Below are 17,527 nucleotides of genomic sequence, written 5' to 3'. Positions count from 1 at the left end.
AGGGAAAAAGCACAGGCTGGGAGTCAGAGGACCTGGGTTCTAATCCCCTCCACTAATTGCCTACTGCGTGAATTTGGGTAAGTCACTTCACTTCTCTGGGCTTCAGTTTCTTCATCTGAAAAATGGAAATTAAATCCCTGTTCTCCTTTCACGTTAGACTGTGAGCCCCATGGGGGATAGGAGCTGTGTCTGATATGATGAGCTTGTATCCACACCAGTGTTTAGTACAGTGCCTGGCACATAGTAAGCGCTTCACAAATACCACGATTATTAGGTGAGCTGGATTCTAGTCCCTCCTAGACCACTGGCCTTCTTTGTGGCCTCAGATTCCTCTTTGTGTAAAAAGGGGGACAAAATTCTGCTTCGCCTGAAAGTCTCGTCTCCACCCCAGTGCTTAGCGCACGGTAAGTGCTTAATAAAAGCCGTAATCATCAAACGGAAGCGGTGCCTTCCTAGTGAGTGGGCTTCAAATCTGTAATACCTTTTGGGATTATTTTTACAGTACATTTGCAATTCAGATGAAAGCGCTCTTGGTCAAGTGGTCTCTAAAGATGGAATATTATTTTTTAGGGATGAGAAGTAAAATATCGGGAACATTAATTATCGCAGGGTAAAACTAGAAGCAGTTGGGCATCAGAGGAACCTTTCACTGAGGAGCTTTGGGCATGACTTTGGGCTGAACTTTGCCAAATTAGGAGGAAAGAATTACGGGACCTCAAAAGTGCCGTTATTTGCACCGGTGAATCTGACACTACGGGCTATTGGAGCCTTATCCCGCGTCCCACTCAGAAACTCCACCGCAAAATACATCCCCTACTGCATTCTGCAACAGTGTGGAAAACCGAATGGACCAACTTTCAGCGCTTTGGCCACGCCAAGAAATTCTACATCGATTTTTGTGCTCACAACAAAAAAAAAGGTTTCCACTAAAAGCGTGAAGCAGGCTTTTCAGTGCTCTTCTTCTTAAACAGTGCTCCTATGTTAACTTTTCCCAGCCACAGTCCTTCCAGCTGATGATCCCGTCACCCTACACGATCAAGGAAAGACCACTTAGTACAAAGTATCTTCTGTCCTGATTCCCCAGATTTCTCCATCTTTATTCTCCCCCGTTGGCGTCTCCTCGGACTTCGTTCTGCCATTGGAATGTGGTTGGTTCCTCTTCGGAGTGACAGGAGGTCTGGACAATCTTGGATTTTCAAACTCTGGAAGTCAGGCATAGCCTTGGCCGGGGACAGGGAAAAACACACCAAACTTGTATTGTTTAGGGTGGAGCCGGTTTTCTGAGAAGTCACAATCACCGCTGTGGTTTCTTTGAATATTTTGAGCAGTGATTTCATGTATATTTGTATATCTATTCGAGTTGGCTTTTCTTCCTGTTTAAATCATTTCTCATTTTAAATAGAATTACTCAACAAAACCGAGTAGTCATTTAAAAGCCTTTCCTAATCTTTTGTGAAAGGCTTCTTGCGTTCGCTTTGATCGGTCTCGATCTGTTCTTTTTTAAAGCGATGAATCTCTGATGGAATTGACAATGGCATGTGAACACCTGGAGATATTAATTGGGTTTTATGCTTCCGTCACAGGGAGGCACACCTGAAGATGGCTCACTATGTCATTGCTCCATGTTTCTTCTTTCACGATCTTTCACTTTTCCATCTTCTTCTTTAGCGGCCTTTTGAAAAATCCAATCTGCAGGAGAAATAAGAACTATAATTCAGAATCCGGGAGCAAGACGCGAGCTGGTTTTAACCAGATGAAGACTCGTAGTTCATTAGCATTATATACCTGTATATATGTATATATGTTTGTACATATTTTTTACTCTATTTATTTATTTATTTTATTTGTACATATCTATTCTATTTATTTTATTTTGTTAGTATGTTTGGTTTTGTTCTCTGTCTCCCCTTTTTAGACTGTGAGCCCACTGTTGGGTAGGGACTGTCTCTGTATGTTGCCAATTTGTACTTCCCAAGCGCTTAGTACAGTGCTCTGCACATAGTAAGCGCTCAATAAATACGATTGATGATGATTAGCATTGGACAAGCAGTATGGCTTAGCAGAAAGCGGGAATGGGATTTCTAGACTGTGAGCCCATTGTTGGGAAGGGATTGTCTCTATTGTCGAATTGTGCCTTCCAAGCGCTTAGTACAGTGCTCTGCACACAGTAAGCACTTGATAAATATGACTGAATGAATGAATGAGTTGGGAGACCTAAATTCTAATGCTGGCCCTGCCACTTGCCTGTTGCCTTGGGTGAGTCATTTTAATCTCTGTGCCTTGGTTTTTTCATCAGGAAAATGGGGCTAAATATCTGTGGAACAGGGCTGTGTCTAATTAGATGTTATTGTATCTACCCCAGCACTTAACCCATAATAACGAAAATAAAAATAATAATATTTGTTAAGCATTTACTATGTGCCAAGCACTGTATTTAAGCCCCACGAGGGACAGGGACTGTGTCCAGCCGCCTTGTATCTACCCCAATTAGGTACAAGAAAAGCAGGTTGGATAGAGTCTCTGTCTCATGTGGTGCTTACAGTCTAATAATTACAGTTGAATAATAATTGTGGTATTTGTTAAGCCCTTACTGTGTGCCACGCACTGTACTAGGCGCTGGGGTGGAGACAAGCAAATCGGGTTAGACGCAGTCCCTGTCCCACATGGGGCTCACGGTCCCAATCCCTATTTTACAGCTGAGGGAACTGAGGCCCAGAGAAGTGAAATGACTTGCCCGAGGTCATTCAGCGCACAAGTGGAGGAGCCGGGATTAGAACTCGGACCTTCTGACTCAGGCCCGTGCTCAATCCATTACGCCATGCTGCTTCTCTAAGTGTGTGGGGAAGCAGGTATTGGATATCTATGTTGTAGATGAGGAAACTGAGGCACAGAAGAGTTAAGTGACTTGCCCACGGTCACCCGGCAGACCATTCATTCATTCATTCATTCAATTGTATTTATTGAGCACTTACTGTGTGCAGAGCACTGTACTAAGTGCTTGGGAAATACAAGTTGGCAACATCATCATCATCATCAAACGTATTTATTGAGCGCTTACTATGTGCAGAGCACTGTACTAAGCGCTTGGGAAGTACAAATTGGCAACATATAGAGACAGTCCCTACCCAACAGTGGGCTCACAGTCTAGAAGACCAGCGGTGCAGCCGGAATTAGAACGTAGTAATAACCACTTAGCAAATACCATAATCAAGCGATCAGTGGTATTGAGTAACCCCGATGTGGGCAGGGATTGTCTCTCTTTATTGCTGTACTGTACTTTCCAAGCGCTTTGTACAGTGCGCTGAGCACAGTAAGTGCTCAATATATACAACTGAATGAATGAATTGAGCGCTTACTATGTGCAGAACACTGCGGTAAGTGTTTGGGAGAGTACAATAAAATGATCATTATTACCGGTCGGTTTTGTTCGCAGGTCAAACAAATGAGAGAGATGGCCTGGGATGAATCGTTTGAAAACTACGAAAGCAGTGACACGGGTCGACTTGATTTTCCGTCAGCGAAAACTTTCCAGGAAGTCTCCGGCTCCAGCACAGCGATCCTCTCGCTGAAGGCCACTGCGGCCTTCGAGGACTTGTCAGCTCGTTATGAGCTGGGAACCTGTCCCCTAATTCTGCTGTAGTTTACTCTCCCAATGGTATTGACACCTGTCTACTTGTTTTGTTGTCCCCCTTCGAGACTTTGAGCCCATTGTCCGGTAGGGACTGTCTCTATCTGTTGCCAAGATCCGCCCTTTCCTCTCCATCCAAACCGCTATCCTGCTCGTTCAAGCTCTCATCCTATCCCGTCTGGACTACTGCATCAGCCTTCTCTCTGCTCTCCCATCCTTGTGTCTCTCCCCACTTCAATCCATACTTCATGCTGCTGCCCGGATTGTCTTTGTGCAGAAACGCTCTGGGCATGTTACTCCCCTCCTCAAAAATCTCCAATGGCTACCAATCAATCTGCGCATCAGGCAGAAACTCCTCACCCTGGGCTTCAAGGCTGTCCATCACTTCGACTCCTCCTTCCTCACCTCCCTTCTTTCCTTCTCCAGCCCAGCCTGCACCCTCCGCTCCTCTGTCGCTAATCTCCTCACCGTTAGGCCTCGTTCTCGCCTGTCCCGCCATCGACCCCCGGCCCACGTCCTCCCCCGGGCCCGGAATGCCCCCAATCCCTCTGCCCATCCGCCAAACTAGCTCTCTTCCTCCCTTCAAGGCCCTACTGAGAGCTCACCTCCTCCAGGAGGCCTTCCCAGACTGAGCCCCTTCCTTCCTCTCCCCCTCGTCCCCCCCTCCATCCCCCCCGTCTTACCTCCTTCCCTTCCCCGCAGCACCTGCATATATGTATATATGTTTGTACATATTTATTACTCTATTTATTTTACTTGTACATATCTATTCTATTTATTTTATTTTGTTAGTATGTTTTGTTTTGTTGTCTGTCTCCCCCTTCTAGACTGTGAGCCCGCTGTTGGGTAGGGACTGTCTCTATGTGTTGCCGACCTGTACTTCCCAAGGGCTTAGTACAGTGCTCTGCACACAATAAGCGCTCAATAAATACAACTGATTGATTGATTGATTGATTGCACACAGTAAGCGCTCAATAAATACGATTGACTGATTGATTGACTTGTACTTCCCAAGTGCTTAGTACAGTGCTCTGCACACAGCAAGCACTCAATAAATACAACTGGATGAATGAATGAATGCTCTGCACATAGTAAGTGCTCAATAAACTCGTTACAGGCCAGGAATGTGTCATATTGGTATACCGTACTCAACGTGGCTTAGTAGAAAGAGCAGGGGCTTGGGAGTCAGAGGTCATGGGTTCTAATCCTGGCTCCGCCACTTGTCTGCTGTGTGACTTTGAGCAAGTCTCTTCGCTGCTCTGAGCCCACTGTTGGGTAGGGACTGTCTCTATATGTTGCCAACTTGTATTTCCCAAGCGCTTAGTACAGTGCTCTGCACACAGTAAGCGCTCAATCAATATGACTGATTGATTGATTGCTCTGTGCCTCAGTTACCTCATCTATAAAATGGGGATTGAGACCGTGAGCTCCACCTGGGACAACCTGATCACCTAGCATCTAACCCCGCGCTTAGAACAGTGCTTGGCACATAGTAAGCCCTTAACAAATACCGTCATTATTATTATTATGCAGCATGACTCAGTGGAAAGAGCACGGGCTTGGGAGTCAGAGGTCATGGGTTCTAATCCCGGCTCTGCCACTTGTCAACTGTGTAACTTGGGGCAAGTCACTTCACTTCTCTGTACCTCAGTGACCTCATCTGTAAAACGGGGATTAAGACTGTGAGCCCCATGTGGGACAACCTGATTACCTTGTATCCCCCCAGTGCTTAGAACAGTGCTTGGCACATAGTAAGCACTTAACAAATGCCATTATTATTATTATTATTAATCTCCCAAGCGCTTAGTCCAGTGCTCTGCACACAGTAAGCACTCAATAAATACGATTGAATGAATGAATGAATGCTCTGCCCACAGTAAGCGCTCAATAAATACAACTGACTAACTGACTGTCAATAAATACGATTGATTGATTAATCCTGTTCAGAAAAACATAAGGCAAGGCATTGACTCGTATCTTTTGGGCTGAAAGAATTCATGCATTCTTCACGGTGGGAAACTTCCTCCCAAGGACGAAGGCAGATCACCCATGTGCTTAGTAAAGGGCTCATCACACAATACGCGCTCAATTAATACCCTTGATGGATTGATTGGATAGGGTGACAAAAAGCCCAGAATATCTACACATTTCTTACATTTGGTAACGAAGCTGCTAGTTCCAGACAGGAGCAGAACATTTTTGCCTTTGTCACGCTCAATTTTACTTTAAATTTGGCAAGTGGTCAGAGAGACTTCTCCAGGAAGCCAAGGCTCACTATCTCTGACCGCCAGACACATTTCAAATAAAAGGGGAGTTGAACAATTCCCAAGTCACCATTACATTAACATGACCTACACATAATTCACTGAGGTTGAAGGGTAAAACCCAAGATCGAATGCAGCAAACTCAACCACTTCCCAAGCAGGAAATCGAGTTAGTTGAGTTTGTAAGAGTCCCTAATTTCTCCCACCTATCCCTCATGAAATACTACTGCTTGTCTCTCTTTTTTTCTTTTAAAGATATTTGTTAAGCACTTAATATGTTCCAGGCACTGTACTAAGCGCTGGGGTAGAGACAAGCTAATCAGATTGGTCACGGCCCATGCCGTGGAGAAGCAGCGTGGCTCATTGGAAAGAGCCCGGGCTTTGGAGTCAGAGGTCATGGGTTCGAATCCCGGCTCCGCCACATGTCTGCTGTGTGACCTTGGGCAAGTCACTTCACTTCTCTGAGCCTCAGTTCCCTCATCTGTAAAATGGGGATTAAGACTGTGAGCCCCACGTGGGACAACTTGATCACCTTGTATCCCCCCCAGCGCTTAGAACAGTGCTCTGCACATAGTAAGCGCTTAACAAATGCCATAATTATTATTATTATTATTATTATGCCCCACATGGGGCTCCCAGTCTTATAGATTACAGATGAGGTAACTAAGATATAGAGAGGTGAAGTAATAATTGTGGTATTTGTTAAGCGCTTACTGTGTGCCAGGCACTGTACTAAGTGCTGGGGTGGATACAGGCAAATGGGGTTGGACACAGTCCCTGTCCCACATGGGGCTCACGGTCTCAATCCCCATTTTCCAGATGAGGCAACTGAGGCCCACAGAAGTGAAGTGTTTTGCCCAAGGTCATACAGTGGACAAGTGGCAGAGCCAGAATTAGAACCCATGACCTTCTGACTCTTAGACCCGTGCTCTATCCACTAGGCCACGCTGCTTTTTTCATTCACTTATTCAATCGTATTTATTGAGCGCTTACTGTGGGCAGAGCACTGTACTAAGTGCTTGGGAAGTTCAAATCGGCAACATATAAAGTCCCTCCCCAACAACGGGCTCACAGTCTAGAAGGGGGAGACAGGCGACAAAACAAGTAGACAAGGTGCCATCAGAATAAATAGAATTATAGCTATATACACAAATATATATTTTTTCCCACATAAAACCTGTTTCTGTTCTTTCCTGCCACAAGCACTTCACTGAAATCTGTTTCTCTTTCTCCTCCTGCTATTTTTAGTCCGTGTCTCAATGCTCAGGCCGAAGACCGCTCCTTATTTCATTCATTCATTCGATCGTATTTATTGAGCACTTACTGTGTGCAGAGCACTGCGCTAAGCGCTTGGGAAGTACAATTCCTACCCAACAACGGGCTTACAGTCTGGAAGGGGGAGACAGACAACAAAACAAAACATGGAGACAGGTGTCAAAATCGTCAGAAGAAATAGAATTAAAGCTAGATGCACATCATTAACAGAAGAAGTAGAATAGTAAATATGTACAAGTAAAATAAATAGAGTAATAAATCTGTACAAATATATGTAGAACAGTGCTTTGCACATAGGAAGCGCTTAATAAATGCCATTATTATTATTATTATTATATATGCACCTGTATATATGTATATATGTTTGTACATATTTATTACTCTATTTATTTATTTTACTTGTACATATCTATTCTATTTATTTTATTTTGTTAGTATGTTTGGTTTTGTTCTCTGTCTCCCCCTTTTAGACTGTGAGCCCACTGCTGGGTAGGGACTGTCTCTATATGTTACCAACTTGTGCTTCCCAAGCGCTTAGTACAGTGCTCTGCACACAGTAAGCGCTCAATAAATACGATTGATGATGATGATGATGATTATATGTACAAGTGCTGTGGGGAGGGGAAGGAGGTAGGGCGGGGGGGATGGGGAGGAGGAGAGGAAAAAGGGGGCTGTGTGAGTTATCACCAACCACCAAAGGTGTGGGTCTTTGTGAACTCAAGTACACACCAAGCTGTGTTGTATTTAATAATAATAATAATAATAATAATGGCATTTGTTAAGCGCTTACTATGTGCAAAGCCCTGTTCTAAGCGCTGGGGGGATACAAGGTGATCAGGCTGTCCCACGTGGGGCTCACAGTCTTAATTCCCATTTTACAGTTGAGAGAACTGAGGCTCAGAGAAGTTAAGTGACTTGCCCAAGCTCACACAGCAGACGTGGTGGAGCCAGGATTCGAACCCATGACCTCTGACTCCAAAGCCCGGGCTCTTTCCACTGAGCCATGCTGCTTCCCCGCAGCCGCTTCCCCGCATGTATCCCCGCCTATAATATTCAGGAATATTTAAGGCATATTCCTGAACCCAGTAAACCAGGATTCGTGTTCCACAGTGTGGCAGAAATCAGAATTACAGAGAAACTGGAGTTACTTTACAAAAAGATATTCTCATTTGAACCGGTTGTGGATTTCAGGCGAAAAAAATCATTTACTGGCAAGGGGAAAAGAGTGAAAGTCGGTTTCCTCCTCTCTGCTGGGGGAAAAGCCACTTCATTTACTCTAATTAAATACAATTTTTTTTTTTAAAAAAAACACCTCACATCCATCCTAAAATGGGAAATATGCCTCAAAGGAGATACAAAGAGAGGAGTCAAAAAGCAAAAAACCAAAAGTAAAACCAGCTATTTTTCTCAAGCGCTAAGGGGCGGAAAATAAAGGCTGATGCCACTTCACCACGCATCCCAGTTTTGTCGATAAACTGTTCGCTAAATGCGTTTGATGTTTCGGCTTCTCCTTGGTTTTTCCAATCAACCAATTGATCAATCAATCAATGGTATTTATGATTTACCTTGTGCAGAGCGCTGTATTAAGCACTTGGGAGAATACAGTGTAACAGTTGTAACGCACACATTTCCAGTCCACTATGAGCTCACGGTGTAGAGGGGGAATTAATACTAATATTAATATTAATATTAATGTGGTTGAGAAGCAGCACGGCTCAGTGGCGAGAGCCCAGGCTTGGGAGTCCGAGGTCGTGGGTTCTAATCCCGGCTCCACCACTTGTCTGCTGTGTGACCTTGGGCAAGTCACTTCACTTCTCCGTGCCTCAGTTACTTCATCTGTAAAAGGGGGATTGATTCTATGAGCCCTATTTGGGACAACCTGATTACCTTATATTTACCCCAGCGCTTAGGACAGTGCTCGGCACACAGTAAGCGCTTAACAAATACCATATTTATTATTTTATTTATTAATATCCTGGCTACCATTCTGGCACCAGGGTTGCTTCAAGTCAGTTGTATTTTATTATTGTGTAATAAATACGCATTTATTACTCTATTTATTTATTTATTTTACTTGTACATATCTATTCTATTTATTTTATTTTGTTAGTATGTTTGGTTTTGTTCTCTGTCTCCCCCTTCTAGACTGTGAGCCCACTGTTGGGTAGGGACTGTCTCTATATGTTGCCAACTTGTACTTCCCAAGCGCTTAGTACAGTGCTCTGCACACAGTAAGTGCTCAATAAATACGATTGATTGATTGATTGATTGATTGTTTTCCTCGCACCGTTTTCGGACTTTAATTGCATTCAGCTTGGGGTCAATACTGTTTTGGTTGTCATTTGCATTACGCGGGAAATTTACTGCAATGAGGATCTTAAAAACAGTTGTAATTAACCAGTAGGGAACAGAGGGTAACAGCCTTCTTTGACCAGTTACTACAACAATAGATAATAGCCGCATTGCTATTTTCCACGCAGCTTTATCTCGCACGGTATTCTAGCCAACTTCTAGACTGTAAGCCCATTGCTGGGAAGGGACCGTCTCTATATGTTGCCAACTTGTACTTCCCAAGCGCTTAGTACAGTGCTCTGCCCACAGTAAGCGCTCAATAAATAGGATTAAATGAACTAATACTATTCTAAAGGCAAGTAAAAGGGTCAAGACAGTTAGTGGAAAGAGAGGGCCGGGAGTTAGAAGATCTGGGTGGTTTCAACCCTGCCTCCACTACTTGCTGGCTGTGTGACTTTGCACAAGCCACTTGACCTCTCTGAGCCTCAGTTTCCTCGTTGGTAAAATGGTGATTAAATACCTTGTCTCCCTCAGGTAGACTGTGAGCCCAGGTGTCTGAATTTACTGAACTGTATCTACTCCAGCGCTCAGCACAGTGCTTGGGTTATAGTAGGTGCTTAATAATAATGATAATAATAATTATGGTATTTGTTCAGCACTTAAGTATGTGCCAGGCACTTTAATAATAATAATAATGATGATGATGGCATTTATTAAGCGCTTACTATGCGCAAAGCACTGTTCTAAGCGCTGGGGAGGTTACAAGGTGAGCAGGTTGTCCTACAGGGGGCTCACAGTCTTAATCCCCATTTTACAGATGAGGGAACCGAGGCCCAGAGAAGTGAAGTGACAGGCCCAAGGTCACACAGCAGACAAGTGGCGGTGTGGGGATTAGAACTCATGACCTTCTGACTCGCAGGCCCGTGTCCATCCACTACGACTAGAGGCTGGGTTAGTTCTCTTCCCTCACTAAGACCGTAGATGATAAGCTCCCCTGGAGGTCGTAAGCTTGTTATGGACAGGGAATGTGTCTTTTTATTGTTGTATTGTGTCATCATCATCATCAATCGTATTTATTGAGCGCTTACTGTGTGCAGAGCACTGTACTAAGCGCTTGGGAAGTACAAGTTGGCAACATATAGAGACAGTCCCTACCCAACAGTGGGTTCACAGTCTAAAAGGGGGAGACAGTACTCTCCCCCTAAAAGGGGGAGACAGCATTGTACTCTTCCAAGCGCTCATAAAAAAAAATGAATAAATAAAAATAATAATGGCATTTGTTAAGCGTTACTATGTGCAAAGCACTGTTCTAAGCGCTGGGGGGGATACAAGGTGATCAGGCTGTCCCGCGTGGGGCTCACAGTCATCATCCCCATTTTACAGATGAGGTAACTGAGGCTCCGAGAAGTTAAGTGACTCGCCCAAGGTCACACAGCAGACATGTGGCGGAGCCGGGATTCGAACCCACGACCTCTGACTCCAAAGCCCGGGCTCTTTCCACTGAGCCACTGCACTGCACACAGTAAGCGCTCAATAAATTCGACTGAATGAACCAACTGAGGAAGCGCATTCATTCATTCATTCAATCGTATTTATTGAGCGCTTACTGTGTGCAGAGCACTGTACTAAGCGCTTGGGAAGTACAAGTCAGCAATATGTAGAGAATATAGTGCATTGCAGAGGAGCTGGGAATATGAACACACAAGGACAGGAGCTCGGTCCAACCTGCTGATCTTGGATCTCCTCCAGCACTTAGTACAGTGTCTGGCACATAGTGAGCACTTAAGTTGTACATATTTATTACTCTATTTATTTATTTATTTATCTTACTTGTACATTTCTATCCTATTTATTTTATTTTGTTGGTATGTTTGGTTCTGTTCTCTGTCTCCCCCTTTTAGACTGTGAGCCCACTGTTGGGTAGGGACTGTCTCTATGTGTTGCCAATTTGTACTTCCCAAGTGCTTAGTACAGTGCTCTGCACATAGTAAGCGCTCAATAAATACGATTGATTGATTGATTGATTAAGTACCGTGACAAAAACATCAACAACCACATTTGTAAGCCGAAGAGGCTTCTGGCATCCGGGTACCTAGTAGCCCCGAGTTTCTTCCATGAAAGTAGGCTCAGGATGGTGAGGAGAAGCAGCATGGCACAATGGGTAGAGCCCAGGCCTGGGAGCCAGCAGGACCTGGGTTCTAATCCTGGCTCCACCATGTCTGCTGAGTGACCCTGGGCAAGTCACTTCCCTTCTCCAGGCCTCAGTTCCCCCATCTGTAAAATGGGGATTGAGGCTGTGAGGACTCTGGGACAGGGACTGTCTCCAAACTGAAGCAGCGTGGCCTAGGGGGAAGAGCCCGGGCTTGGGAGTCAGAGGTCGTGGGTTCGAATCCCGCTCCGCCACTTGTCAGCTGTGTGACTTTGGGCAAGTCACTTCACTTCTCTCTGCCTCAGTTCCCTCATCTGTAAAATGGGGATGAAGAGCCCACTGGTGGGTAGGGACTGTCTCTATATGTTGCCAACTTGTACTTCCCAAGCGCTTAGTACAGTGCTCTGCACACAGTAAGCGCTCAATAAATACGATTGATGATGATGATGATGACTGTGAGCCCCACGTGGGACAACCTCATCACCTTGTGTCCACCCCAGCGCTTAGAACAGTGCTCGACACATAGTAAGTGCTTAACAAATATCATTATTATCCAGTACTTGGAACAGTGCTTTGCACATAGTAAGCGCTTAATAAATGCCATCATTATTATTATTAATATTTACTGTATCCACCCCAGTGCTTACTATAATGCCTGGCACATAGTAAGTGCTTAACAAATACCACAATTACTGTTATTATTCTTATCTCTCTTCCTGTGGTAATTCCCTCAAATCAAAATTGGTCTACTAGGAAGCTACTGATGCCCACTGTTGGGTAGGGACTGTCTCTATATGTTGCCAATTTGTACTTCCCAAGCGCTTAGTACAGTGCTCTGCACATAGTAAGCGCTCAATAAATGCGATTGATGATGATGATGTTGACTTTTTTACTGTTTATGTTTACTTTTATGTCCGTCTCCCCCCTTCTAGACTGTGAGCCCTTTGTGGGCAGGGACTGTCTCCCTTTGTTGCTGGATTGTACTTTCCAAGCACTTAGTACAGTGCTCTTCACACAGTAAGTGCTCAATAAATACGACTGAAGGAATGAATGAATGAATGAACCAAAGACTTACCTTCCACAGGGCTAATATAAGAAGCATTAATAGCAAGAATCCCGCAAATGCGCTCAAAAGGATGACCCAGAGTGGCACTCTTCCTGGAGGAAGATCTTTGGAAATTTGAAGAGTAATCTGGAAATGATGAAGCAGATGATTCAAGTCAATAAACGCCAATTGGAGATTTTGGTTGCAGGTGTCAGACATGTAGATGACAAATTTTTACCAAATTTTACCAAAACGTCAGAACTGTACGAGGACGTAGAGCAGGACTTGGACAAAGCTTTCTTTTCTTTCTGTGCTTCCACCATGGGAAGTAGCCAGGGCTTTTGGAAGGAGATAATTTAAAAATAACATTTGGGAAACCAATAGGAATACAATACATTGTCGCTAAGTTTCCGACAATGGGTAAACTAATAGACTGCAAAGTAGGAACAGAATTCAGGTGCTTCTGCACATGGAATGATTTGATGTCTTTCAGATTCTTTCCTCTAAAATTAAGGCACATACTTTGGGGTTTAAAAAACAAACACCGAAGGGATGATTATTGGGCTTTCTTTTTTGAATGTGGTTATAACTGCATTGAATTTCACAAGTTTTAAATGTTTTGGGTTTTATTTTAACTTTGATGATTCACATAGGATAACACATGAAGACAGAACATCACAGCCCTCTGTTGAGACCCACAACAAGATTGAGGCAAATTTACTTAATTGAGGGTTTTGGGTCCCAGCATTAATTCAAACTTAACAATATCCAAATGTTGGTCTGGAGCCTCTGCATATGGAATGATTTGATTTCTTTCAGATTCTTTCCTCTAAAATTAAGGCACATACTTTGGGGTTTAAAAAACAAACACCGAAGGGATGACTATTGGGCTTTCTTTTTTGAATGTGGTTATAACTGCATTGAATTTCACAAGTTTTAAATGTTTTGGGTTTTATTTTAACTTTGATGATTCACATAGGATAACACATGAAGACGCAACATCACAGCTCTCTGTTGAGACCCACAACAAGATTGAGGCAAATTTACTTAATTGAGGGTTTCGGATCCCAGCATTAATTCAAACTTAATAATATCCAAATGTTGGTCTGGAGGTGAGAGTTCTACATCGGAGTGAGAAGAATGATGACTCTCATAGAAGAGATGTGTAAATATTGAGTGCAAATGTCTGTGATCAAGAAAAATTCAGACTCCTTACAGAACGAGGAGAGACTTCTCCCAGAAAAAAAAAGATGCATTAAATAATGACCAAACTTTCCCATTCCCATTCCATTTTAAAATTCACGCTGACTCTATTGGTAGGTAATAGAGATATTGGTAATTCATCCACACAAATGTGCTAAAGAGAGAAAAATCAACAGGGTCAAAATTTGGATAGATTTGTAATTCAACGTAAACCTATTTAGAGGGAATTTTTAAAGAAAAAATTACAGTGCAAAAATATCATTTTTATTTTAATAAGGTAGTTTACATCAGGTTAAATCAACAAAATTGTTCCCTACTAATTAGTGTATGTGCAAGGAAATATGACATATGGTATTAAGTGCTATAATAATAATAATAATAATGGTATTTGTGAAGAACTTACCACATGTCAGGCACTGTTCTGAGTCCTGGGTTGATATAATGTAATCAGGTTGGACACAGCTCCTGTCCCACATGGGGTTCACAGTCTTAATCCCCATTTTACAGATGAGATAACTGAGGTACAGAGAAGTGAAGCATTTGCCTGAGGTCATAAATCAGACAAATGGCAGAGCCAGGATTAGCACCATAGTTCCTCTGGGCCCCGGGTCCGCGATCTATCCACTAGACCATGCTGATGTTCAGCAGAACAACAAGTTACAACTTCACACAACGACCTGCTTCATTTTCATTCCGTTAATTTGCATCCCTTTCTCTTGGAGATAAGCAAGGGAATGCAGCGTGGCTCAGAGGAAAAGAGCGCGGGCTTTGGAGTCAGAGGTCATGGGTTCAAATCCCGTTTCCGCCAATTGTCAGCTGTGTGACTTTGGGCAAGTCACTTCACTTCTCTGGGCCTCAGTTACCTCATCTGTAAAATGGGGATGAAGACTGTGAGCCCCATGTGGGAAAACCTGATCACCTTGTAACCTCCCCAGCGCTTAGAACAGCGCTTTGCACATAATAAGCTTAATAAATGCTCTTATTATTATAAGCAATTTTGTTTCATTCCTCATCCGATTTTCACTTCCCACTGTGACACCCATGCACGTGAGTCCCTACCCTTCAAAGAATTTAATACTCACTCTACTCTCCCTCCACTTATTCTTGTAGCCTTATTCTTGGGAGCTTCCCCTATCTGTAATTTATTTTAGCGTCTGTCTTCCCTGGTGGTCTGTAGACCGCTTGAGAATAAGCGCTTAGTACAGTGCTCTGCACACAGTAAGCGCTCAATAAATACAATTGAATGAATGAATGAATGAATGAATGAATAGGGATAGCATCTTCCAACTCTCCCGGTAGAAGCCGTGTGGCCTACTGGATAGAGCTTGGGCCTGGGTGTCAGAAGGACCTGGGTTCTAATCCCTACTCCATTACTTGTCTGCTGGGTGAGCTTGGGCAAGTCACTTCACTTCTCTGGGCCTCAGTTATCTCATCTGCAAAATGACGACTATGACTGTGAGCCCCTTGTGGGACAGAGACCGCGTCCAACCTGGTTAATAATAATAATAACAATGGCATTTATTAAGCACTTACTATGTGCAAAGCACTGTTCTAAGCACTTGGGGGATACAGGGTAATCAGGTTGTCCCACGTGGGGCTCACAGTCTTAATCCCCATTTTCCAGATGAGGGAACTGAGGCACAGAGAAGGTAAGTGACTTGCCCAAAGTCACACAGCCGACAATTGGCGGAGTCAGGATTTGAACCCATGACCTCTGACTCCAAAGCCCGAGCTCCTTCCAGTGAGCCACGCTGTAATCACGCTAAAAATTTTGTTAAACTTCTATCTGCCTCAGCTCTTAGTACAGTGCTTGGCACAAATCCTGAATTGTACTTTCCAAGTGCTTAGTACAGTGCTCTGCACACAGTAAGCGCCCAATAAATACGACTGAGTGAATGAATAATCCCGGCTCCGCAGCTTGTCTGCTGTGTGACTTCGGGCAAGTTGCTTCACTTCTCTATGCCTCAGTTGCCGCATCTGTAAAATGGGGATTGAGACTGTGAGTCCCACGTGGGATAGGGATAGAAGCAGCGTGGCTCAGTGGAAAGAGCACGGGCTTTGGAGTCACAAGTCATGGGTTCAAATCCCTGCTCCGCCAATTGTCAGCTGTGTGACATTGGGCAAGTCACTTAACTTCTCTGTGGCTCAGTTACCTCACCTGTAAAATGGGGATTAAGACTGTGAGCCCCCTGTGGGACAACCTTGTAACCTCCCCAGTGCTTAGAACAGTGTTTTGCCCATAGTAAGCGCTTAAGAAATGCCATTATTATTATTATTATAGGGGCTGTGTCCAACTTGATTTGCTTGTCTCCAGTCCAGAATTTAGCACAGTACTTGGCACCGAGTAAGCTCTTAACAAATACCATTATTATTATTTTTGTTATTCACTTAATACCATTCCTCCTCATCATTATTAGTATTGCTGTACTCTCCCAAAAACTTAGTACAGCGCTCTGCCCACAGTTAGCGCTCACAAAATACCCTAGATTGAAGGGTTGATTGGTTGGATGTCATCAGGGAAACCTCACATAGGGCTGCTCAGACATCGGGGAGCAAGCTGCCCGTCTCCAGCCTCGTGTCTGAATTCTTAGCCACGTCAATCATTTCGGCTGTCCTTCCCTAAAGTGGCAGACATGATGTCATCCTTCAATCCTTAACTCGGGGATGGCCTGCTCAGATTTGGGAATTTTGGCTTCCCACCTGAAAACAGCTGACAAGACCTTCTGATTTCCTTCCTTCCTGGAGAAAAAGCAGCTACAAGGAAGCAGCTTGGCCTAGTGGATAGAGCAGGGGCCTGGGAATCAGCAGGACCTGAGTTCTAATCCCAAATAATAGTAGTAATAATTGTTGCATTTGTTAAGCCCTTATTATGCACTAGGCACTGTCCTAAGCACTGGGGTGGAGATGAGCCAATTGGGTGGGACCCAGTCCCTGTCCCACGTGGGGCTCACGGTCTTAATCCTTATTTTACAGGTGAGGTAACTGAGGCCAGGAGAAGTGAGGTGACTTGCCCAAGGTCACATAGCAGACAAGTGGTGGGGCTGGGATTGGAACCCATGACCTTCTGATTCCCAGGCCCGGGCTCTAGCCACTCTGCCGTGCTGCTTCTCACTAAGCCACGCCACTTGTCTGCTGTGTGATCTTGGGCAAGTCACTTCACTTCTCGGGGCCTTAGTTACCTCATCTGGAAAGTGGGGATTAAGACCATGAGCCCCATATGGGAAAGGGACTGTGTCCAACGCGATTTGCTTGTATCCACCCCAGCGCTTATTACATTGCCTAAGCACTTAACAAATACCATAATTGCTATTATTATCACTCCTCCTCCTCCTCTCCTCCCCTTTCAACACCTTCCTCCTTCTCACTGGATAACTAAACGTGGCAGAGGACGTGGCTACCAACTCTGTTCCATTGTACTCTCCCACGCTTTTAGTGCAGTGCTCTGAGCACAGTAAGTGCTCAATAAATACCAACTATTTACTGACTGCCTCATACAACAAAGCAAAGTGAGAACTCAAAAATTATTTTAGACTGTGAGCCCACTGTTGGGTAGGGACTGTCTCTATATGTTGCCAACTTGTACTTCCCAAGCGCTTAGTACAGTGCTCTGCACACAGTAAGCACTCAATAAATACGATTGATTGATTGATTGATTGATTGATCTTGGACAT

At 44.0% G+C, this 17,527-nt stretch overlaps 1 protein-coding gene across 1 annotated transcript in view; it reads right to left on the bottom strand.

Moving 5' to 3' along the window:
- Positions 1-225: 225 nt before the first annotated feature.
- The window catches only part of ITGA1 (integrin subunit alpha 1), a 116,190-nt gene continuing 98,888 nt past the window's right edge, over positions 226-17,527 (bottom strand). The window contains exons 28-29 of the mRNA XM_038765571.1: positions 12,684-12,800; positions 226-1,689 (exon numbers count right to left, since the gene is read on the bottom strand). Of these exons, the coding sequence (XP_038621499.1) occupies positions 1,645-1,689; positions 12,684-12,800 (162 nt within the window). The 3' untranslated portion in view covers positions 226-1,644. The remainder of the gene's footprint in view (positions 1,690-12,683; positions 12,801-17,527) is intronic.

This window comes from Tachyglossus aculeatus, chromosome 23 (assembly GCF_015852505.1).
Source record: "Tachyglossus aculeatus isolate mTacAcu1 chromosome 23, mTacAcu1.pri, whole genome shotgun sequence".
Lineage (NCBI taxonomy): Eukaryota > Metazoa > Chordata > Mammalia > Monotremata > Tachyglossidae > Tachyglossus > Tachyglossus aculeatus.
This window is presented reverse-complemented; position numbering and strand designations above follow the sequence as displayed.